Here is a 24,716-nt window from a genome sequence, read left to right as displayed (position 1 = left end):
AATATAAAATATTGGATTTGTTTAATCCACTACAGAATTGTAGCCCCTTATGAAGTGAAAGGTAGCAACTACTTAATGGTACTAACAGTATCATGCAATATTTTGGAAAGGAAGTGAAGAATAACAGTGTATCCATCAAACTGCAGTGGGAATTTAGGGAGGCAGAATGTAACTTTCAGAACTGGAATCAGGCCAGGGCGCTGAGGTTATTGTGCCTTCTATTAAGAAAAATGCCATGGTACACAAAGCACAAGCGGTCAGGATCTCCGTCTCCCACGTAAGGATTTTTCCAGGATGCATCTCGTTGCCAACAAGTGGGACATTCTCTCTGCCTCTGTAATGCCTTTACTGTTAAGCAGGTAACCTGTGCTTGGTACTTTGTAAGGCCCAAAATGAAGACAGTCCATGCCTGGACAAGCCTACAACTCAGAAGCTGTAGTCTTCTCCCTCCCATCCTTTCTTTACCTGTAGGTGCTGGCTTTAAGAAGGCGCCACAGAGAAACTTGCAGGCATGCAAGGAACTGGCTTTTGAAAAATTAATGGCCAAGTGTGAGAGCCATACAGTGCTGAAATCCCATTTAGAGCTGGTTTGCTGGAAAGAGGGTAACTATGGATGGGCAAGACTTCGACCGTTCATCACCCCATCTATGCAGGGGCTAAAAAAAATTACCTCAACCAATTCTAAAAACCAGTTTAAAATGGATTCAGGCTGACTCTGTCTAGCTGGGTACTTTTGGGTCGCTCCAAAATATGTTTAAAACAGAGTTTAACAACAGTGTTACAATTTAGATGTAGGGTCACTGAGTGGGGGATTAGACTAGAACATAGCTTTAACAAGGCTTTATAGACTTTCTCTTTGTTTAATGTGTGCATCTTCCAAAATATATTTGTTTAAACAGTCTGATCCCCTCCACCCTTGGTTGACAAAGGCATGTCTAAAACCCAGCTAGCTTGAAGCAGTGTAAAACTGCTCAGGTCACAGCCTCAGACTAGAGAGGGACCAAAGGGAATCCCTACAGTGATTCAGCTCCAGCAAAGAGAAGATCTGTAAGAATCATGCATAACTTCAAAGCACGATTTGTAACTTGGCCTGGGAATGGAGAGGTTTAATCCCTGCAAGATCAAATGAGTTACTATGTTTCTCTGAAGCTTGCTTCTCCAGCAGTGATGTGATCTCATTCATAGGAAAGACCTCACATGGCAGTCAGTCCAATCACTAATATGGCTGGCACTCACTCTGATCACAAGCAGGTGCAAACAGAAATACCAAGCACCATGTTAATGGAAACATCTGATGAAGATGGAAACATCCCCTTTTGTGATACAAGGGATGTTGCTGTATGCCACAACATGCTGCGTGTATGTGTGCCATGTATAACAGTCTTCCGTTCAGCTGGGGCAATGTGGAGCTATGAGATGTCTTTGCCCATGTTAATTTCTGTGGAAAAAATTGTGACGGGTGTAAATATTCCTGTTTCTGGTACTCTTCCAAAATTTCTGCTAGTTTCCACAATATTCACTGATGTGCAAGTGTAAATATTGTAGCCCAAGTGCCAGAGGGTTTTCTGAAAAAGACATCTACTGGAAAGGAGTGGAGCACTTGCTGACATGAAAGGCAACTCTGTCCACACACACACACACACACCCCCCATGTGATGAGAAATTTGGTGTGAACATATTAGGACTGACTTACTCCATCTCCACTTATTTTTCAGCAATTTGACTAAAACCTTCTTATCCTTCTCCCCCACCCAGTCAGTTTTGCAAGTGGCAAGGTTCTCCCCTCCTCCCTACCCCAAAGCTCCAGGACCTGGTGTGCACCAACATTGTCGCCAGCAGCCATGAAAGAGTTAAGCTGCCGCATGCTTTTCTGTTCCTTGTGATGATTGGTTTAACAAGAATCTTTGGTGATTTTGAGTTCCTGACTGCTCCCAAGCCTAATAAAAAGAACGCAGCCTGCTTCCCGTATGCTTGTCTAAGGAGAGAAGCTTTTGCATGTCCCCTTCGAAGCCAAAAGTTGGCCTGTTCTAAATACAGCTTGTGCCTACACTGCGGTTTTTCTGAGATTCTCTCACGGTTAGCAATGCCACACTGGTGCTAGTGCAACATTGAGAGAATTTGAGAAAAACCACAGTTTGGGCAAGGCCAGTGTCCAACCATGCTTTACAGAAAGGAGGGAAGACTTTGTACGGCATTCATTGATCTGTTGGGATACATAGGTGTTCAGTTTCTTGCTTGAAATGTAAAAGCCACATGTAGAGATTGAGGAGTCGTCTTTTGGCTTGTATTATGCGGTAACTGTATAGTTTGTCCATTAATGTGAGATTGTTAATCTATTTTGTTCATTCTCAGGAGACCGATATAGCTTAAAGGCTTTTCTGCTTGCTCAGCTTTGCAAATACAGCTAGTCATTAAGATATGTCGTGACTGGTTTCTGACGTAGTCTGTGTAAAGTTCTTCTGTTTGTTTTGAAGGCATCTTGGCTAGATCTAACTTTGCTTCACTTTTGTTTATTTTTTTTACTTCAACACTGAACATAACTCTTGTGTAAAAAAAACAAACAAAAACAAGTGCTTCTAATGGTACCTGAGGTTATTTAATATCAAAGAAATCTGACCGTCTGATTTACTACTTTCATCACTGATGCTTGCATATAAAACAAAGTTGTCTGCTTGCATAGAGATTCCATGCTGGTTTGGGTCTCATGCCTGACCCAATGCTGTTGCATTTGGGTTTGCAGCACTGTCTGGGAATGTTCATATAAGAGAGAACGTCTCCTTTCAATTATATTGTTCTTTAGACATCCACACATTTTTCAAACGCTGTCAGGCTTTGTAAAACTCTCCATTTCTTATACAGTATCTAAATATTTGGCCTAAAGTTAGTTTAGTTTCGTTTGGCCTGAAGTCCCATGTAGCGATTACCCTGGTTTACATTGTGCGCAGAAGCTGCATGATTCTTGTGCTTCAGAAATAACTGAAAATAGAAGTGAAAAGAAATTGTGACCCTTTTTCACAACTCTTCTTGACCCTTGCTAGTGTAGGATAGATTCATGAGAATTAAGAGTTGATACTCTTTGCTTGGAGACTGTGCATTGGAGATGCTTGTATAGTGATTTCCCTTACTCTTAAACTTCCAATTTGCCTTAAATAAGAGTACCTTGGTGTTTGCAGCACTACCTAGAAGGGGATAGTGCAGATATTGAGGTAGTGTTACTTAAGGTAACTGTATTAAATGCCGATCCTGTCAGAACATCTGTTCTAGCCACAATTTCCCTTTTTTCTGTTTTGTCAGGGTGGGAATTGGTGGAAAAGTGCATTTCCCCCCCCCCCCCCACACATTTGTTTCTAAACTCTTCCTCCGTTATAACCATCTCTTTTTTTCAGTGATTTGTCATGGCCACGTTTTGAATTGGTGATTTTCTTTGAAAACTTGTCTTCAGTCATTACCCAGAAGTATATTCTGTACTGATTGCTAAGGCCTTGAAAAAGTGTACATTAAATAGTAGGAGCAACAGAGGAATACTGTAACTTATAGAATTGAAACAGCCAGTCATACAAGTCAGGAAGTACTGCAAGACCAAAAGGAATAATTTGGCCAGGATTTCTTTTGTCTTTGGCCTTGGTCTATTTGGAGTAACACCCAGACTGACGGTAAGCTGGGGGTGTATTCTTGTGGTTTCCTTCCGGGATCTTATCTGTTTTGTTTTTTTTCTGCTGCCAACATTGTGCCCTTTTGTATATGTAGATATTGGGTGGATTTCTGTTGCACTTTTGACCCTTTTTATTAATTGGAGGTTCCAAGAGTCTGTCTCCAAAGATGACTTTGTGGGACTACTGCAGATGGGAGGAGATGCATACCCTAGAAGGATTCAGGTTACATTGCTTGAGGAAAGCGCCTCTTTTTTTTAACCTTTCTGGCCAGTCTTTCTTTAAAGGTTAATAAGTTGCACTGTTGCTTAGTATTAGGAAATGTGAAGAAACGTTTTCCCCATTTCATTCTTTACTTAACTTCTGAAGCATTCTCTTTCTAAGTATCAAATCTTGGATTTTTCTGTAATCTGCACAATTACCACTGGCTGGCCTGTCCAGAGGGAAATGTTGATGGTGGTGCTGCTCTGTAGCTTGTGTGCAATGAGAGAGAAAAAAGCCATATTTCACAGATCACATTAAGAGGGCCCCCTGTTCTTTAACCAGTAGCAACTGATGGAGTGTGGTTTTGGGGAGAGCTTTCTGTTTTGATCACTAAAGACATAAGAACGGCCATGCTGGGTCAAACCAATGGTCCATCCAGCCCAGTATCCTGTCTTCTGACAGTGGCCAGGGCCAGATGCTTCAGAGGGAATGAACAGAACGGGGCAGTTTTTCAGTGATCCAGCTTCTGTCAGTTAGAATAGGGCAATCTGAGCCCTATTTTAGCCTAAATCCATATCTTGCTACATGGATGATCCCAGCTATGGTAGTGTGTGGGGTACAGTTGCATAAATTAGTGCCAAAAATATTGATGTTGCGTATTAGAGATGCAGAAATGCCCACTCTTTTTCCTTATGTGACCTTTCCTCACTCCTGTTCAGCAATAACTGTCTAAGCCAGTGGTGGGCAACCTGCGGCCCGTCAGAGTAACCTGCTGGCAGACGTGCTGGCTGCTGCTTCCCACAGCTCCCATTGGGCAGGAACGGTGAACCGCTGCCACTGGGAGCTGTGGGTGACCGTGCCTGTGAAGGTTCCTTCCCCACTCTGAACTCTAGGGTACAGATGTGGGGACCTGCATGAAAGACCCCCTAAGTTTATTCTTACCAGCTTAGGTTAAAAACTTTCCCAGGGTACAAACTTTGCCTTGTCGTTGAACCATATGCTGCCACCACCAAACGTTTTAAACAAAGAACAGGGAAAGAGCCCACTTGGAGACATCTTCCCCCAAACACTACACCCCCTTTCCTGGGGAAGGCTGGATAAGAATCCTCACCAATTTGTACAGGTGAACACAGACCCAAACCCTTGGATCTTAAGAACAATGAAAAATCAATCAGGTTCTTAAAAGAAGAATTTTAATTAAAGAAAAGGTAAAAGAATCACCTCTGTAAAATCAGGATGGTAAATACTTTACAGGGTAATCAGATTCAAAACAGAGAATCCCTCTAGGCAAAACCTTAAGTTACAAAAAGACAAAGTAACAAAAAAGTTACAAAAACAGGAATATACCTTCCCTCCAGCACAGCTTATTTTATCAGCCATTTAAACAAAACAGAATCTAATGCATATCTAACTAGATTGCTTACTAACTCTCTTTACAGGAGTTCTTACCTGTATTCTTGCTCTGGTTCCAGCAAAAGCATCACACAGACAGACCGACCCTTCCACACCCCCCCCCCCCAGCTTTGAAAGTAACTTGTCCCCTAATTGGTCATTTTGGGTCAGGTGCCAGCAAGGTTATTTTAGCTTCTTAACCCTTTACAGGTGAAAGGGTTTTGCCTCTGGCCAGGAGGGATTTTATAGCACTGTATACAGAAAGGTGGTTACCCTTCCCTTTATATGTATGACACCTTTCCTTGTCACTTCTGGGATCAGAGCATCATTGTAAGAACTGGTTTTACAGTGGTCTTGTTCTAGGAGGGTCAGATGTTCTCATGAAGGGGACTGTTCATAGACAAAGTGGGGTTGCATGTTAAATCACCATGGCCCTCCGATTTATATTACAAATATATATTGTACCTACTGGCATCTTAGGCATGTTTACGAAAAATCCCTCTGTGTATTAGGTCCTAGAATTGACACATCAGACTCTCCAAAAGCAAAACAAAAAGCTTCCCCCACCCATCCTTGAAAATCAATTCCTCCCACTCTATCCCATGTGTGCAAAAGCCTGATTGAAGATGTGGGATTTGCAGCATGTCCTGACTGTCAGCCGACTCCAGCTCCATCAGATGAGTCGGAGAAGTGAATCTGAGTAAGGCCTTTTGCTGAAAATGCTTTTCCACAGTAAGCCCTCAAGACATAAACTGTGGATTGTCAACTTGAGTCTTTCATGCTGGGAACTGAAATCAGCTGAAGCATTTATAAAACAGCTAGGACCCAAAACATACTAGGCTTTGTAGTTTAAACCTAAAATCTTGAATTGTACCCAAAAACAACTTGAAAGCTAGCACAGTTTGTGAAGCACAAGTGTAATATGCTCCATGCATGAAACACTAAGTAGTGTAGCCCCAAGAATAGCTCGCTGCAGTAATCTAATATGAAGGGGAGAAAGGTGTGGATAGCTGTAGCAATGTGTTTGTAAAGTGCAGATGGATCAGAGCACGCTCAGATACTACTGGTTCCTGGAATTCCAGAAGTAACTCAAGGTTCAGTAGGATCAGCAGGCTGTGAACATTAATAAAAAGCAGATGTATCCCTTCTCTCATGAGAACCAATATTGCCTCTGCCATCTGACTGCTTCCCTCCTCCAGTCGGCATCACGCCTGTCTTATCTGGACTGAGCCACAGCCAGTTATCTCTGATTCAGGCCCTGGTCTCAGACAGGCATTGGGAAAGTCAAGAGAGCACCATTTGGGGGCAGTGAAAAGGAGATACGGAGCTGAGTGGTGTCCACATGCAACAGTAACTCGACCGCCTTGTGTGTATGCATCATGATAGTCCCCTAATTACATGATCACAAGTGATAGTATTTCTCAAATGAAATATAAAACATGAAACCGCTTTTTTCTATAAACATTACAGACCCATTTGGGCCATCTTACAATACTCTGTTCTCTTCGGAGTATGCCAGCTATGCCAGGTTGGCCATGAAAATTGGGAACAAGAAGCAATATGCCACTCCTATTACAGAGTAAATATAAAATAGCAAAAATTTCCGGCCAAGCCCTGCCCTCCCCCGCAATAGGTAAGGTGGAAGGCAAAAATATTTCAAATATGTATAAACTTTCAAGAATGTTAGTGTTAAACAAATAAGAAATTCAGAATTAAAAATATAAGTCTAGAGTTAACTACAGCCACTTAAACATCCATCACAATCTTAATTCTGTCCCATTTGGCCAACAAATGCCAAAACTCCGACTGGGGAGGTTGGGGGGCAGGGGTGGAGGCATTCAGGTACTATGGCAATGATGTAAAGAACCTCAAAGGAACAGAACATTCCATTACTGTAACCAGTCCTCAGGAGGTGCTAATAAGTTAGCTGTAATACTGCAGTAGGAACTGGCTTATTTCAAAGTGCTCTGCATTGTAGACATTGAAAGTACTAGGTTTATCTATTCTGCTTTTCACTACATAGCAAACAAGAGTCATTTTAAATTCAGAAATGTGCTCAGTTCCTCTCTCAAGAGCTAGGAGTTAAAATGGGGACATATAGCATATACTTAATTAAATTAGGTACACTTTATATAACGTATATAAAGATACCTTACATTATTAAAGCCATTTTCAGAGCATGTGGTTTGAGTACATAAATGCTTGGGTAAAGCTATACATCAAGATGGAAATAGACGAAGGTGCTATTCCTCTGTTTATTACATACATGGACCGCAGACTTTATTGTGCTTGTATTTATCGATGGAAAACTACTTAAAAATAACCTTCCAGGCAAGATGTTCATGAGCAAGAGTTGGACAGTTGGTCCATAAATCAAGCTGTGAGTTGTCACCAGCACTCTTAACTGACTTCTTAATTGAAAAAATTCAGTTGAATGCATAATTTCTGGAAATGAACTGTTTTGAAAGCCAAAAAACCCCCAACTCTGTAACTAAATTAACCTGCAAATACAGAATAGTTGCAACTCCACTGGGACAGCCTTGACTCTGTGGTTTTGTAACACCTGTTCTTGATGTATGCAGTCAGTCAAAATCCTGATATGTACCGGCCACCTCATCTTCAGTAAAAAGATATTTGGAATGCTAGTTTCTATTTTCTAGGCCCCAAGTTCTGTTAGACAGGAGCCCTGTTTCTGTAATTCCTAGAATCTTTACAAGAGAGGAGCCCTGATCAAGCAGTCCTTAAAAGGAGGTCATTGCCAGCATATGTGAAATGATCAGTAACTGGTCATAAATCATCTGCTAACCACAGTCCTTATGCACCATCCTTTGGAAAGGAGTCCTGATGCTATAAGCCTGTGGCCTGCCAAAAGGAGTCCCATTTCTATGAACCCCCTGTAGGCCCTAAGGGTCAGGGGCCCCTCTCCTAAAGAGCCTAGGAGGGGAGCCACAGTCCTGTCAACTTCCTACGGTCCACAAGCCTGGGGCTGTCCTAAGGTCTGCAGGAAAGGGAGATGTATGGAGTTTGCAGGAGACTCAAAGGTGATCAGAATCCAGTGGAAGAACTTTCCCCTACCTTGCCTCTTGCTGTTGTCTGGTTTCTCTGGAGCAGGTCATGTGAAGAACTTCTTCCTCATCCTCCATGGTGCCTTCTAATCCTCCACAGAGTTGGTGGGCTGTCTTCCATTTCTCTGTTGTTCTCCTCACCTGACAATCCCCAGGAAGCACATCGTGGTTGAGGAGCCTAAGTAGGCTCATTGGATGGGCTCAATAAGGGTTTTTAGGGTGGAGATTGTGGTCCCAGGGACTGAAGAACCTCTTCCCTGCTGTCCCCTCTCTGTTCTCTGGACCCTGTGCAAGGGTGGGGGAAGCAGAACTGGGACCAGGAGGACAAGGTGAGGACGGGGGCAGGAAGGGAGGCAAGGAAAGAGATCATTCAGGCTCCCTGCATGAGGCCCAGGTGGTAACAGGGAGGTGATAGTCCCCTTCTGTGCTGCTTCCCTTTCCTCCTCAGATCTCCCAAAGCCCCCTCAGTAGACCTTATAGCACTGATGCTCAGACCTCAGTGGTAAAAGCATCCTGATTGGTTAATAACTTAAACTGGTTATTAATTAAATCACACATTGTTTTAATATGTGCTGCAGAGTGCGCCATGAGACACATTAAAGAGCCACTTGTGTCTTGCGAGCCACAGTGTGAGTATCACTGCCTTATAGGAGGGGACTGGGCAAGCACAGAGAGCCTGGGGGACAGCCTACCTCAGGGACAGTCCCCATCCCCAATCTTGCTTGCCTTCTTACTTGCAGGAGAGCCAGGAAGTGGGCAAACCCTTATCCTACTCTTTCCCCTAGCCTGATTCTTGCTGCTTTCAGGCTTGATCTGTTGAACTTCTGCTGAGCACTAGCACACCAGAGTTGATATGCCATCTACCATTATTACTTGTTGTTTAACCAGGTCCTGGTCACTAGATCTCAACTAGGCGAGTCCAGCAAACTAGGTTTTCTCTTCTTTCTATTTTCTGGCTACAGAGTGATGAAATAGTTAATTATTCTAATTCATCCTCAACTCCTAATGTATCAACCCCTTGTCTGATTTACTTAAATCTGATAGAATAATTCTACCCATTTCAGACTTAACCTGCCAAAATTGGTCTTACAATGGAAACTTGGTTCCAACTTAAACTGTGGCATGCCCACTGCTGCCTACTATAGGCATTCAGAATCCAGTTGCACTGGTAACTATTTTAATAACTACATTACTGTCCATTGGATTTCATTATATTCCCTCTGACTGTTTGTTAAACTGTTACTGCTTAATGTGCACAAGGGGGCAGAGACTTGGTTGTGCATGCAACCACAATTTTGGGATCTCCTGACTTTTGAGCACCTAACTGCAATCCTAATATTCTCAAATTTTGTTATATGGAATATCTAATTCCATGCTCACCCAGACCACTGCTAATACCATATTCCTTTTCTGTTCCTGCTGATGCTTTATGTAGCATTGCATAGTGATCTACTTTGTACAGTGCTGATTTTAAAGTTGTCATACCCAGTTTCTCATTTCGTGCACTGTTTACTCATTGGGCAAACTACTGCTTAAAGGCAAAACACTGCAAAATGTAATCATGACTAGTATCTTGTTGCTCTCCTGGGGAAGGCAGAAGTATTTATTTCAATTTGGGGGGTATGTGTTGCAGTCTTACTCTAGCTTATTTCCCTGTTGCCCTGTAAAGTTTTGTCTTGCGCAGCGTGGCTGGGTTTGTGTTTAATATGCAGTCATTTTCATTACTGGAAGAAAATTCACTGTAGCAAAACCAGTACTGAACACTGAGCTGACTCCAGTCTACTGTTTGCACTTCTGTGTTTTCTTGCCATAATAACCAATAGATACCTTGACTCGTTTGGGTTGACTGACAAGGTAAATATACTGGCATTGTATGGCGCAGGCAAAGGTTAGACAGAAAGCATGCTCACGCAGACCATGTTAATATGGTCTCCCAAATGGCTCAGGGGGTTATGCTTTAGGGAACTATCTTGCTTTGTTTAGAGGGGATTGACAATGCCAATCCAGAGGCTTTTTCAGCTTATAATGCGTGGGTGGGTATGTTGTACTCTCTCCACTGGAAGGAACCATAGCTCATGAGATAGATGGAGGATTAATCCCAGCAATGAGAGCTGGAAAGATGATATTGGGGTCATCTTTTCCCACCCACTTCCGCCAACCTAGGACACTGATGGAAGTTAAGAGAACCCTGTATTCCTTATGGAAGGGATATGAATTGGAGCCCTAGTTGCTCTTTGTCTCATAGATTGGCCACAAGGCCTTCATATAACTTCTTTTGTTCTATGAAATTAACTAGTACAAAGTTCTTATCTAAACGTGGAAATTTCACCTTGTTTGTAAAATGTGCTGGTGGAAGCTAAACTGAGAGTTGTAAATTGATGCATCTGTATAGCTTATTTAACTGACTCTTCTAAATTGAGTTTAGTGAAACCAGTGCAATTTCTGTGTGCAGACCAGGACATAGATATTATGGCATTTGGTGTCTTAAGTGCCTCAATAAGTAGGACTCTTCTCAAGTGTGTGATCTTTCCCAGTTGTGAACAATATACTTAAGTTTGCAACTCCGCTACCTTTATCTACCTCTGGTCTTTGGTTTTTGTTGGTTTTTATTTTTGTTTTTTGCCTATAACGTTTTTGATTCTTTGCTCTTAAGCTCAAATTTTCAATGTCTGGGGGCTCTGCTCCCCTCCTACATGCAGAACTTTCCAAAATCCTGTCAATAAGGGATATTTAGGATTCAGGCTCCCACAGATTGGGAAGGAGCAGGGAAATGTAGGGCAAATCCTCTGCTCTTTTTTTTTTATTGTAGTTAATTATGTCAAATATGCAACTTCTAACATTCCAATATTAGTTATGACTGATGTAGACAAATGAGTACAGGTGAGAAGTCCAGAGGTGGAGGAAGATATATCCTGGATTTTTTTCCTATATGTAGAAGTGTGTGGGGGACTTTTTTGTTTGTGTGACCAACCCTCCTTATTCTCTAATCCCAGCTGATCTTGCAAGGGTAGGACACTACTTGAATGGATCTTCAAGGCAAACCCATAGTGTGCAGGAATTGGTGTTGATCCAAAAGGCTGTAATTTTCATTTTGAGTCACTGGTGCTGAACCAATGCCCCAGCACTTTGATCTGAAATGGCACTTCCTATAGCAACATAAAACTGAGGCCCTGATCCCTTTAGGGATTTATTCAAATGTAGGGGTACTATCCTTGATGTTCTGGCCACATCTGACTTGAGTAATTAAGTTCCACCTGTCACAGTTTCTCTGCAGTGTCTATCAGGAATAATGTTCTTCATGTCCTATCCTAAGCTGTTTATGTAACAGTGTAGGCTGTTAAATAGCAAGCTGCACACTACACCAGCAATAGGCAAAGTGTTCTAGGACTGTGTCTACTTTGTTCGTGAAGCATTTTCAAAATCTGCTGGGTTGTAAGGTGCTACATAAATGCAGACTGCTATTTATTGCTTCTGATTTCCTTCCCTCTTTCAGATTATACACTAACAGTGGAGGCTGTGAAACTGAAGCCATTCTTCATGGCAGGACACACCTTTGAGATGATATGCAAGGTGTCTTCCCAAAACATCAAGACACCGCGTTACTCTGTTCTCATTACAGCAGAAAAGCCACTGACTGATCAGTCAAACCCTAATGGAACCACTCGCATAATCTCCTTGAACCAGGATTCGGTGGTAAGACTGGAAGACTGGACAGACCAGGCCCGAGTGGATGGTGTGGTCCTGGAGAAGGTTCAGGAGAACGAGTTCCGCTATAGGATGTACCAAACGCAGATGTCTGACGCTGGTCTGTATCGCTGCGTGGTGACCGCCTGGTCCCCAGGCGGCAGTGGCATGTGGCGAGAGGCAGTGAATGGCTTATCCAATCCCATCCAGATAGATTTCCAAACCTCAGGTCAGTACAGAATTTAATGTGTACGTGTATGTGCTTTGGGAGGGAGCTGAGTGCTGCATGGTGCTTGTGCCAGTGTCCCTAATCTCTGGGGTCATTGCTGCTATTCCTTAGCTCAATCTGAGAGCATCTCCACGCTGAGATGGGTATGGTTGCTAGAATGTTGCGTATCTGCACTCCCCTGGCACTTCTCTGCTGTTCATTGTGCCTAGTTATATCTTGGAATACTTTAAATGAACTGTGTCTGACCTTGGAGTCCTGGCCCACATTCCTTCCTTCACTAATACAGGCTTGAAAGTCTCTCATGGCATGACCTATCTCTGAGTGAAGAATGGCTACTACGCTTGCCAGTTCAGTCACTATATTGCTGGTATATAACGATTGCTTTGGGAGAGCTTTAACGCTAAAAAGCCATGGAGAATCCTATTTCTGTTCTAAAGCAAACTTAATTAGTTTGGAGTAAAATTGCCCAAGTGCATTTCCTATCAATATAATTGCAAAAAAATCCAGGAAATTGCCAGTTAAGCCAACTTTTACATTGCAGCAGCCTCTGCTTGCATGCACCACTACCCAAACATCTTAAAACCCAATCATACTTGGACTCCAAAGTGTGACTTGGTATTTTGAATTTCAGCAAATACACAACTGCAGTGCATGCATCTGTTCCTCAGAATTACACTCAAACTCACAGCCTTAGCTGCTAGATTAAACTATTTCCGTGGATGTTGTCTGTACATGGGTATGATGTCTATGTGTACTTGAGTGTGACTGAGGCATCAGTGCGTTTCTGATTTGTTATATGTTGCATTGTTACATTTTTATGGTGCTGAACCGTCTGGGAGGGTTTTGAGTGGTTATACAAGAGCTGAGGCTGCTCTGGATGTTGATGTTGGTTTAACTGGCAATTTACTGGATTTTTAGTGATTACATATTTCAAATTCCCCAAGAGCATTTCCACCAAAGTTAACGGCTCCACGGGCAAATTGACCCTGTTTTTTTTTTTAATGTATCAATGCAGGTAGCAACTTTGTTTTTATCTCTATTCCTGTTCCCCATGTGTTCCTTCCCCTTGCACCATCTCACTCCTTCTCTGTGGCCCCACGCACAGCCCAGAGTCACATTATGTGCACAGTATCTGAAGCTTTGGGGGAAGAGGAATTCTGGGTTTGGTGAGAGGACAAACATTTGCACAAACTAGGATCTGTTAATTTCCAGTTGTCCAAATAGTAATGAAATGATCCTCAACCAGCCGGTATTTAAATCTGAAACATCTTATGGCAAGGGCCACAGGCTAAGCCTTAAGCAGTCATCATAAAACGATGTCCTCCACTGCAACTGTGCAGGGCTCAGAAACTAGCACTGCTAGTCATTACTCTTTACTCCCTCTTCCCTTTTTGCTTCTAACCATAAAACAATCATTCTAAAAGCAGACATTACCCATGCTCTGGTCCCATTCAGAGTACCACGGCTCGTGGCTTATCGCTCCAGCAGGATGCGTGTTACCTGAATGCTTGTGTTGCCAGTGTACAACGAGTACTACGAGAAGCCTGAAAAGGCGAGCCTTTTTCCCCTACCCAGAGCCTCCCTCTCCCCCCGAGAAGGGGGGGGGTCACTAATACGACTCTTTTGAATGTGTTCATATGGTGTCACTTTGTATTCATGCCAAACAGTTTGACAAAAAAGGCACTCCATTAATCTCTGCAGTATGGAGGAAAACCTGTGAGCTTGTAAGGGATGGGTCTGTTTGTTGCATTGCCATCTTTCCTGGCCAAAAGAGAATCTTATTTCCCTTTTCAGTCCTTCCAAGAGAAGAAAAAGCTGTTTCCCAAAATAAATCTGGCAAATAGCAAAGGCTGATTTAAAATTTTCACATTGGCAATTCAAGTTTCATGGCACATGAACAAATTTCACAGTCTTATCTGGTTCTGATTGTAATATCATCTGCACTGGCCTTCCCAGTCCACCTGAGTAGTAGCTTTTCTAAAAGCTCTCTTGCATCTCTACCTGTTGCCTCACTTTGACTGAGTGATTAGCTGACATTTTAAAATCCTATTTGTCTGCAGGTTATTTATTTGGGACCTTTTCTTGAACTGTCTTAATACAGTTTGGATGGTATATGCTGGTGTTGCCAGACTGAAGCATCTGTGGAGAAAAAGGAACTCGTCAAGCTCAATTAGAAGGGACGTTGGCAAACATGCCAAACCAAAAAGACTTCCTGCTTATCATTAGGAATAGGGGCACACATGAGAGTGCATACCACACCTGCCTTCCTCTAGCCCCATTCCTATCCCCTGTGCCTTTTTGTTCTGTTCTTGAATTCAGATAGGAGGGTGAAATTTAGAGGAATGATTACAGGCAGATACAACACACCTAGCTTTCTAGGGGGAATGAATATCTATGGTTGGCTTACGTGAAAGATGGGTTAAAATACAACTTAAATTCAGGATACAGTATGGATTGAAGTAATAGTTACACAGATGAATAACAAAGGTAGGGAGAAATTAAAAAGCATAGTTTGAGGAGAAATGTTTCGACTAAGATTTGAAGATATCTCACCGGCCTCAGACAGAAGGTGCCCAATAATGGTAAAGGTGCTTATGCAAATTAATTTACCCTTATATCTCCTCCATGTCAGACAGGAGGTGGTATCCCTGTTTGACTGATGAGGAAATGGGCACAGAGTCAGGGGTGCTGGAACAATTTGTATAGTGAGGGTGCAGAGAGCCACTGAACCAAACTGTAAACCTTTTATATAATGGAAACCACTTCACACCAGGGAGTGCGGCAGCATCCCTAGTTCCAGCGCCTATGCACAGAGTTTGACTTGATCGAGGTCAAAGTCAAGAGGCAGAAAGGTAAGGTAGGCTATTCCACATGGCAGACTCTGCAGAAGGGAAGGCACTCATGAAGACGGTGTGAAGGGAACAAAAGCCAATGGGTGGGGAGTAGTGAGATGAGGTCCTTGACATAGGTTAGAAGAAGTCCATGGAGGATTGAAAAAGCTAGAAAGTGCCACTTTGCAGTAAATCCTGAACTGAGTGGAGGCCTGATGGGGGTGAACTCTGACTCGCTCCTAACGATGCTTCCATCTTCTGCTCGGTAATAGTGCTGCCTCACCATCTGGAATTCCTGACCATTTAGAACCGTCACTGCTGACCAGCAAGGCATTTTAACTGCTGCTGGTGGTTTACAATCAGGTTATTTATCTAAACAATTAACAACTGTAGTGTTCCAATCTTCTCCAATTTGACAAGCTCAAACTATGACCGTATCCTGAATCCACGCTTTGGGGGTGGGGGGAAGGGGAATAAATAAGAAAATTGAGAAACTCTCTCAGCAAAGGAAGTCCTTAATGAGTGTTACATGAAAGCTTTTAGTGGTTGTAGGACTATCCTTCTGTGTCTTTATTGATTTCTGTTTGGAGCTGGGGGACTTGTTGGATTGGAAGTCCTTTCCTGTAACCTGGCTTCCTCCCAGATCTGTTTTGTCTGAGCTTGTCTGTGTTTCAAGGAAAACTTTTTTTTTTATTGCACATACACCTTGTGAAATGTGAAGGAGGCCTGTAAGATTTTTATATACGAGCTGGAGACTGCCACACAAACTCCACCAATAATAATCTTGAAATGTGGCATTGTTATGAAAAGTTTTTCCATGAATATCTATGGGAAAATGTCTCCCTCCAGATTCTGTCCAGTGGTGGCATGACTTGCTGGCTGCAGGCAGAGGCAATCTTGTTTCTTTGCTCAGTGCTGCATAAAAATGAATTTACTACAGTAAATTTGTGGTCTGAAACTTAAAGGGAAAAAACCTACTTGAAATTTCATTAATTGAAAGATGTGATACAATCTATATTTCAGAATCCCATAAATTAGAAGTTTGCGGGGGAGAAGCGGAAGGGAACTATTAGGTATAGTCTATGTACTCCCAAAACCTGAGTCGATTGGAGATTGTTCCCTAGTGGATAGCTTCATAGATTTTTTTTTTTTTTTTTTTTTATGGCCAAAAAGGACCATTGTGATCATCTAGTTTAACCTCCTGCATAACCTGCCACAGGACTTGTTTTAATTCCTGCTCCAAGTCTGATAGCTGCGATTGATTTAAAGCATGTCTTCTAGAAAAACGTCCAGTCTTGATTTAAAGATTTCCAGTGATTATCCAATGCTCTTTTTTAGTCTACTTTGAAAAGTATCCTGAAATGGAAGAACTGTCATTTCCTTTGGGAGATTATTCTGCAGTCTAATAGTTCTCACTGTTGACAAATGTTTCTTGATATCCAGCCTGAAATCTCCTCTTAATTTCATGCCACCACTCCTAGTGACATCTCCTGGCACAACCCTAAGCAGTTCTTCTCCCTCCTTAGTGCGTGCACTCTTCAAATATGTGTACATGTGTCCTCTCTTAATCTGGCCAAACTGTGTATCTGTTTAGTTCTTTTAACTCCTCACAAGGTAGTCCCTTTCACAGAGCATACTCCTCCAACCCAAAGCTCATGATCCTTCCTAGCCCTCCTTCAGACCAGGCTTCTTAAAAATTAGAACTACTTGTAACATGTTGAATACTTTACATCTCAGGATATAAACCATGCATGTTAGGTGATGTTAGAGCTGCTCCTTGATACAGTGAAACACCCAGGCTGCCTCTTGCTAGACCAGTGCCTCAGTTCTCTCTGGCCTAAAGGACCTGTTGTTAGCCCACTTGGAGAAATTCTCCAAGTCCTTTGAGGGCAAAGGTCTATTTGGCAACTGAAAGGTGCTAAATCAACAACCCTGGAGACTGGCGATTACTAAGACTCTGAGCAGTGCTAACTTCTTATTCCACAATATGTCTTTTCACTGCACACTCACGGGATCACCATTAAAAGAGAGGAGTGTTCACTTTCTCATAGTCCTTTTCATCCTCTTGCTGAGCTGGGTAACAAAGGTCTAATTAGCACTTAACTGCATGTGTGGTTTTTGTGAAGCAGACCCCTATCTGCTAGGCCTCAGACTGGGACTAAAACATTCATTTCACACAGGTCGTTGTACAGCCATCAGATAGTAATAGGTTCATTTTCTTCCCAGCTGGGCCGCAGTTGAGCCAGTGACCTTGACACGAAAAGCCTCCTACTCTTGTACTCAGAGGCACCCAGTCAGCCTGCAATTCAGGTGGCTTATCCCATAGCGTTAAATTCTTTGCCATCATCCCCCCAGATAGTATTTAGAATGGCTTCTCCCACAGCATGGTTACACAGAGATCCAGTACAGTTTTTCTGTTCCACAGAAGTGCTTTGGTGGTGGGGGGGGGGGGCGTGCGTGTGTGATAATGTGCTTCTCTAAAATAAGATATGTGAGAGAGAAGAATCGAGCTTGGCTTCATTCTGCTGGCTGCCTCCAGAGAAACCCCAGCAAAGGGTGAAAGCTGGTGAAAGTCAGAAACAAAAGGGAATTTAAGAAGCTTCTTGGTGTAATCTTCAACTCTGGATGATATCTGTGTATGAGCTCATTACACAGCAATGTTTTATCACTTGTTTTGGAAGGAGCAAAGATAAACCAAGAAATGTTGAAATGTGAGCTGAATATTTGTTGTTAAACTTCAGATTAAAATAAAACCGTGCCCCCTGCTGACCTGGAGATCTGACTTCTCCCTTGCCTTCTCTTCCTGTGTCACTCACTCACTTGATCAAATATATTTGTCTTAATCAGGGAAGTGAATGAAGAGCAATACAGCAGAAACTCCCTGGCAAGAAAGCCCTGTATTTTCTACCCTTTATTAGTGGATAGAAATATGCTTAGTCATCATAGTTTTTTCCTCTCGTCAATTTGTAGTTGGAAATGTAAACCACAGATTAAAGTACAGAGGGTTCTTTCCAGGAATAACTATTATGAAATTTGGGATGGTGCTGGTTAGGGAAATCTATATAGAAAGAATAAAGGCGGTGGGGGAGGTTGAGAGAAGGAGTTTATTACTTGGAGAAGAGCAGATTATGGTCTCTTCAGTGCAATAGTGGATGGCTTGGTGCCAGGGCAGTTATGAGTAATATTTTTGAATAGAGAGAATTTGCAGATTGCATCAATTTTTCCTCACATGGTTTATGGCACTGCTTGATTTCAAGTAGACAAGGCACACTACAATGATTGCTGTCTGGCTATTGAGGAAGAGAGTATATGACAGAATTCCTTGTTTGTACTTCTGATTCTGAGTCACTGTTACCTTGGGCAAGTTACTTAACTTCTCCATCCCCCACTTTTCCCATCTATAAAATAGGCATAATACTTGTCTACATGAAACTAAATTTGATTTTTGTATAGTGCTTTGAGAACACAGTCTAAAATGAAGTAACGGAGGCCAGAAGTTAAGGTTGCCATCTTCCATTATAAATCCTTTTCCCCATTAATTCTAACTTTCTGAAATGTTTATTTTGGGAATGAAATTTTCCACGCTTTACTTGGTCTTGATCCAGCGATCTAGAAAGATTGATTGCTATCAATTCAGCTGTTTTTATTTTAAATTCTCTTTATGAGTCTTTAAAAGTAAAAGGAAAACAGTCCTTAAACTCTGAGTTATACTTGCACAAAACCTCTATCAACCAAGCCAATTTTGTTCAAGCCTGGCTTCTTGTGTAGATGTCTGAGGTATAAGGAATAAATCAAGCTTGATGTCGTTTGAACCATTAGCTTTTTTCCGTGTATCCACAGAAGAAATTGCTGTAACTTTTTTTTAAAATCTAAAGCTAAGTTACTTCAAACTGCTAGGCACTGAGATGTACTCTATTTTTTGGATTGAACTAAACTCTGGCCCAGAATTTGGGCCTGGAGAGTTAACCAATAGCAGCATTCAGAAGGAATTAAACCAATAAATCCTGGTTCTGGAATTTACAAATTCCCATTTAGCAACTTTTACTCTTGGTTGTTTTTAAAATTGTGCTTAACCTCATTCCTCCCTAACCCCCCACTCTCAAAATCAAGGTGGTGTAATGTTGGACTTGAGTAATCAGTCTTTCAAAAATGAAGAGATGAAGAGCTGTGGTTGGAAGATCTATTTTACCTTTGCCATTATTATGTTTATAGCTTTTCAATATAACAACTTTTTAACCTTTACAACCATAATACAGGTTTCAGAGTAGTAGCCGTGTTAGTCTCTGTTCGCAGAAAGAAAAGGAGGACTTGTGGCACCTTAGAGACTAACCAATTTATTTGAGCATAAGCTTTCGTGACCTACAGCTCACTTCATTGGATGCATAATATAGTAGAATAAAAACAGGTATTTCTTATTACCTGAGTACGTACGACAGCTTACTGTCTGACTTCGATCTAGGTTTGATTTTTAAGTTTCAATGAGATTTACAAAATGTCAACTTAATTTCAAAACTAGGAAATCAATTTTCCTTTAATAATGCTTGTCTGTAAAGTTTATGTTCAAGCTTTTTCATTGGATTTCTTAGCTTGAGTCAAAGCTACATTGGAAAAAATCAAGGCCTAAGCCAAACTCGAGGTCATTCAGCTTTAAATGTTCCAGACTTTAAACCTACTGAATAATATTTTCAAACTTGGCTTGATTTAGGTCTCAATGAGATCTATAAAACAATTCATGTGATTTGTCAGTACTGTAGCTGAAATTTCTGTTTGTAGTTTATAATAGTGACTGTCCATATTTTGAAGTATTAAGTACAGGGACCTGGGTTAAGATGGAGCTATGAGTGTGAGGGAAAACCAACCTGATTTGCATCAATGTCCCAGAAGTCTTTACTGTTGCTCATTTAACTTGGGTGCCCTGTGCTAAGAGGCATGCCTGAAAGCTGCATGCTGTTGCACTGATATCAGTGCTTGCCAAGATGCTTTTCTTAGAGCCCTCAGAAAGAAAATGCCGAGCTAGCAGGTTTTTTGCTATGTATGCTTTCGCTGATAGATCACAACGTTGTTTTTCTGTGGTAGTGGTACACTGCTCATTCCTGCTCATCTCTTCCTATTAGCTTTAGCTGAAGTCAGGGCAACTGGTTTAAACAGAAAGAAAAGGAGTACTTGTGGCACCTTAGAGACTAACCAATTTATTTTTGCTTGCATCCGATGAAGTGAGCTGTAGCTCACGAAAGTTTATGCTCAAATAAATTGGTTAGTCTCTAAGGTGCCACAAGTACTCCTTTTCTTTTCGTGAATACAGACTAACACGGCTGTTACTCTGAAACCTGATTTAAACGGAGACCTAAATCAAGACAATAGCACTCTGAATGAAAATAAAGATTACTTTCAGCTGCCCTTTTTTTTTTTTTTTAAGGAGTGGGGAGTTGGTGGCTGCAGGGGCTTTTAGTGAGTTATGGAGCACTTCACAGCTAGGTCACTAGTACAAATCCTGCCCAGGTGGCAAGTGATCAAAACTTGTTACTTTTTGATGGCGTTTCAGTGGCGTGTGTGAAATACAGTCCAATTCCTGGTTAAGTGCCCACATCACAAACAATCATAACCATGAGTATTGACTGTCCTCAGGTACTTGCAACTTCTGCAGAGGGACAAAGAATTGAATGAGCCATGAGCGTATGTCTGAAGGTGGTCTCTTCAGGCCGGGGTGAGGCACTATGGTGTGAGAAGTGGAATGGTGCCTCACTGGGAAACTGCTCCCGCCGAAGCTATAATTGTGTGGATAGAGTTTCCCAGATTGTCAGCCTAGCAGCGTTTACTAGAACAAAGCTTGCTTAAAACATTGTTTAAAAGAGGAAGCCCAAGATTTTTAGTCTGTTGGATGAAGGGAGAGGATGGTGACCCCGGAAATGTTTCAGGGCTTTTTGTTGAAGTCCAGCACTTCTGACGTAGGATGATGGTATTCTTCTCTCCTCCTAACTTTCTTTGTGCTTCAGGAACAATTTTCCCCAGCGTGGAGATGATTTGCAGGAGTTGTGTACTCTGGAAGGGAGCTAATGATTTTCCGCTGGTTACTGTGGTTTACCCAGGGGAAGCGTGATCATTAAATGATGGGCCTTGTTGCATCAGTATTGCCCTAGAAAGTGGGGCACGCTGATGACAAGCCGGGAGATGCAGCTGATGGTCTGAAAGCAGAAATTCTCTTTTATAAGAGATGAAAAAATTTGATCTGATGATAACCTAAGCACATTGACTTCTGCTTTTAAGGTCTTTTATGGTAAAGGGTGCTCAGATTCCGCCCAGCTGAGAAGCTACACTGGCAACTTGCTGGGGCCTTGATGGCTGCAATCAATGTCTATAAAATGGAGTAAATCACAGATGACCTCATCTTTAATATAGAGACATGACCTGTAGAAACTACAGGTCACAGTGTGCAATGTTCTGCATTGATAACTCTCCCCTCTCCTCCTCCTCCCCCCCCCCCCCCCCACACACACACACACAGTATCCAGGCTGTGCTTCTGAAACACTCAGCAGGGCAAAGTGACATTGACAAGGATCAGACAGTTCTTCTCTCACGCTGTCTGTCCATGGTCTCTAGGGAGGTATGTACAGGAACGCAAGCTTGATTCTCTTCTCCCTACCAGTATAGTGGCAGGATCTGTGGGAATGCAGTGATTCTCTCCTCACCTGATGTGAGAGTTCACTCACTGATTCTGAAACGCTGCAGTTACTTGCTGTAAAATGGGGTGCATGTAAAACAGGAGTCAGTGATGACGGTGCCATTCACATTCAGCCTATACTGCAACACATTAGACTCTGGGAGGGCAGTGGCACTGCAAGCAAACATGGCAATCTCATGCATTGAGACTGATGTTTTATAAATCTAAATAAAATCAAATGAAGGGATGCTGGCCTGAACGTGATGGTTATCATTGACTTTGTAACAAGTGTGTTAGCATCTTTAATGTCTAGCTGCACAACTCACTGAAGACTCACAGGAAAGAGCTTAATTTGTTTTATTTGAAGGATAAACTTTATAACAACACCTCTAATGACAGTGAGGTTGCTGACTATCTTTGGAAACAAATTGAATGTTCATAGGAAGATCTTGGACAGAGTCTGAGGAAGTGGTCATGCTAATATTCCTTCCCCTTTTCTTGCAGGGGATTGAGGGGGAGGGCTCAACTGTTAAATGTGTGCCAATTTTAATGCATTTATAAGACACCCATTACCATAGCATCTGAACTTCATAATATTCTAGGTCTCTTATTTCCGTAAATATGTTCTAGCAGACTCTTCAAGTCTAAACCAATAGTTCATACAACTTCTCAGGCATCTTTGGTATTCATTTATCTCCATGTTTTCAGGGACATCTTACACTTTTATATAATGCCTTTCATGTGACAGTGATTTTATAAACTTACATAGGTAGACCTTGCTTCATCACTGCCAAAATGCAGCCATGGGGGGGGGCTGGGAGATTTAACTGCAACAAGCATGTTGCACTACAGTTTAACAGAAAGTAAAGAAAATTATGCCCATTTGAAATCATCAAGCGAATTTAGGAAGCCACAAAGTAATTGCTTCCTCTTAATTGGAATTTTGGCTCTTGTAAAAAGTGCTCTGTAATCTCCGTGGACCACAAATAGTCATCCCCCTGCGGTCTTCAATATCTCAACCAATAGGTTACAGCTAGTGGCACAATGCCCTAATTCCATTCCAGAACATTGGTTCAGTAGTCACTTGAAGAAAAAGTACAATCTACTCAGTCGCTAGTACAGCTTCCTACAGAAACCTGGATTTTCCTTGGAGGTTTCCCATCAGAAGCCTGATGGGACTCTGCAAGAGTTATGAAGATTCTTGGATTTAAAGTAGGGCCTAGACCTTAGAATGATGGAGACAACCATAAAGAGTGCTGTCTTGTTTCTCACCTCTCTGGTAGGTGAATCTTTATTTTAGTGGGAGGACTCAGATTATGGGATATTCAGATATCTGTCCTTCAGTCTTCTGCCTAAAAAAGAGGTACAGTACTAGCCATGTAAACCTATGTGAAGTACCATCACTCTGTCATTAATTTTGCACCATGGATTTGGTACTGGTCAAAAGTGGGTGTCTTGATCTAAAGGCTTTTCTGTGGTGCACATCACCATAGTAGCTGAGCACCTCACCACACCCCTGTGAGGGTATATCCATATTATAACCATTGTATAGGTGGAGGAATTCAGACACAGATGTTTTGACTTGCCTAGGATCATAGAAGAAGTTGTATGTGGTAGAGCCAGGACCCATATGAAAACCATATGGAATTGTGGCCATATAATAAAGGTTACATGTTCTAAGAGGTGAGTTGGTCTTTGTTCAGCTCCTAATAGAAATGTCCACATCACACACATCAGTGGCTCCGCAATCAAAGCGGGGGGGTTCCCAAGACGGAACAGGTGAAAGACACCCATAGGGGCCTCCTCCAGGGCAAGTGGGTGGCATATTGGCAGAGGACAGTGTGTGGTAAACTTCTCCTGCCATACTGTGCCTGTTCTATGAATCAGTAGAGGACTTCAGAGCTGGTGATTGGTACTTTCCACTGGCATGAAATTTAGTGTCCTAAAGAATATGCAGGTGGTTCCATAAATCTTCACTCTGAGAGCAGAGGCAATATATTAGTCATCTGACATCAAAGTGCTTCACAAACTAACCTAGATTGTTTTAAGCACTGGTTAAAAGCTTTTGGGTAACACAAAGAAGGAACCTTGAATGAATCATTATTTTAAATTAAATTTAGATTAAATTGCTATCTTTTAGGTCCCGTGTTTAATGTCTCAGTGCATTCGGACAACCCGACGGTTTACCAGGGCGAGCTGGCAGATCTGCTCTGCATTGTCACCATCGACAGAGTGGCACTTGAGCCAGGTACTCCACTGAACTTTATTTCATTTTTTGTTTTTTGGAAATAACTCCGTTACCTTCACTGTACTGTACAACACTGGCAATTGGGACACTATTCGAATAGGTCTAGAAATCAAGAACCACCACAAAGCCCCATAGTACTAGTCAAAGCAATGGAGAATATAGGAAAATATAGGCCAAAAGGTTATATGTGTATATATAAAACAAACTGGTAGGTTCTCATTTCATATCCTAGTGAAGAGGTGTTCTCATCACAAACCTCCATTACTGTTCACGCTAACAGTCCCCATTGCTGGCAGTCTCAGCAAAGAGCCAAAGATTGAATGCGCTGTGGGCCCAGTCACCCTTAGTTAGGAATGAGATTCATTGTCAGGGCAGTGCCGGGGAAAATCTGTGTATCTTCTGTGGATAGTCATTAAATCTCCACGTGTCAGCTTAGCACTGTTTGTCCAACACTAAACTTATTTTATGTCTTGTTTTTACAATTTTAAAATTTAGCCAAGATGCCAACAGTCCTTTCTCATTGCTGATCTCTTTAGTAATGAGCCTGCTTCTAGATTCAGGAGCTTTTGTATGAAATACCAAGAAGAAATGTTGCATTCTGTTCATTGCTAACATGGTAGGATGCACACTGAATGCAAACCTTAAAATGTTGTGAGGTTCAGAGACGCACCAAAAGTTCAGATGCCTGCTTGACATTAGCTTGGCTGATCCTGACTTGGGGTAAAAATACCATGAAATAGCTTTAAATGATATA

The 24,716-nt window shown here is 42.0% G+C and overlaps 1 protein-coding gene across 1 annotated transcript in view; it reads left to right on the top strand.

Annotated features, from left to right (window-relative positions):
• The window catches only part of PTGFRN (prostaglandin F2 receptor inhibitor), a 95,107-nt gene that overhangs the window by 56,275 nt on the left and 14,116 nt on the right, over positions 1-24,716 (top strand). The window contains exons 6-7 of the mRNA XM_074972035.1: positions 11,805-12,224; positions 23,855-23,962. Of these exons, the coding sequence (XP_074828136.1) occupies positions 11,805-12,224; positions 23,855-23,962 (528 nt within the window). The remainder of the gene's footprint in view (positions 1-11,804; positions 12,225-23,854; positions 23,963-24,716) is intronic.

The sequence above is a fragment of the Natator depressus genome, chromosome 1 (genome assembly GCF_965152275.1).
Source record: "Natator depressus isolate rNatDep1 chromosome 1, rNatDep2.hap1, whole genome shotgun sequence".
Taxonomy (NCBI): Eukaryota; Metazoa; Chordata; order Testudines; family Cheloniidae; genus Natator; species Natator depressus.
Note: the sequence above shows the minus strand (reverse complement) of the source record. Positions and strands in the feature narration are given on the sequence as shown.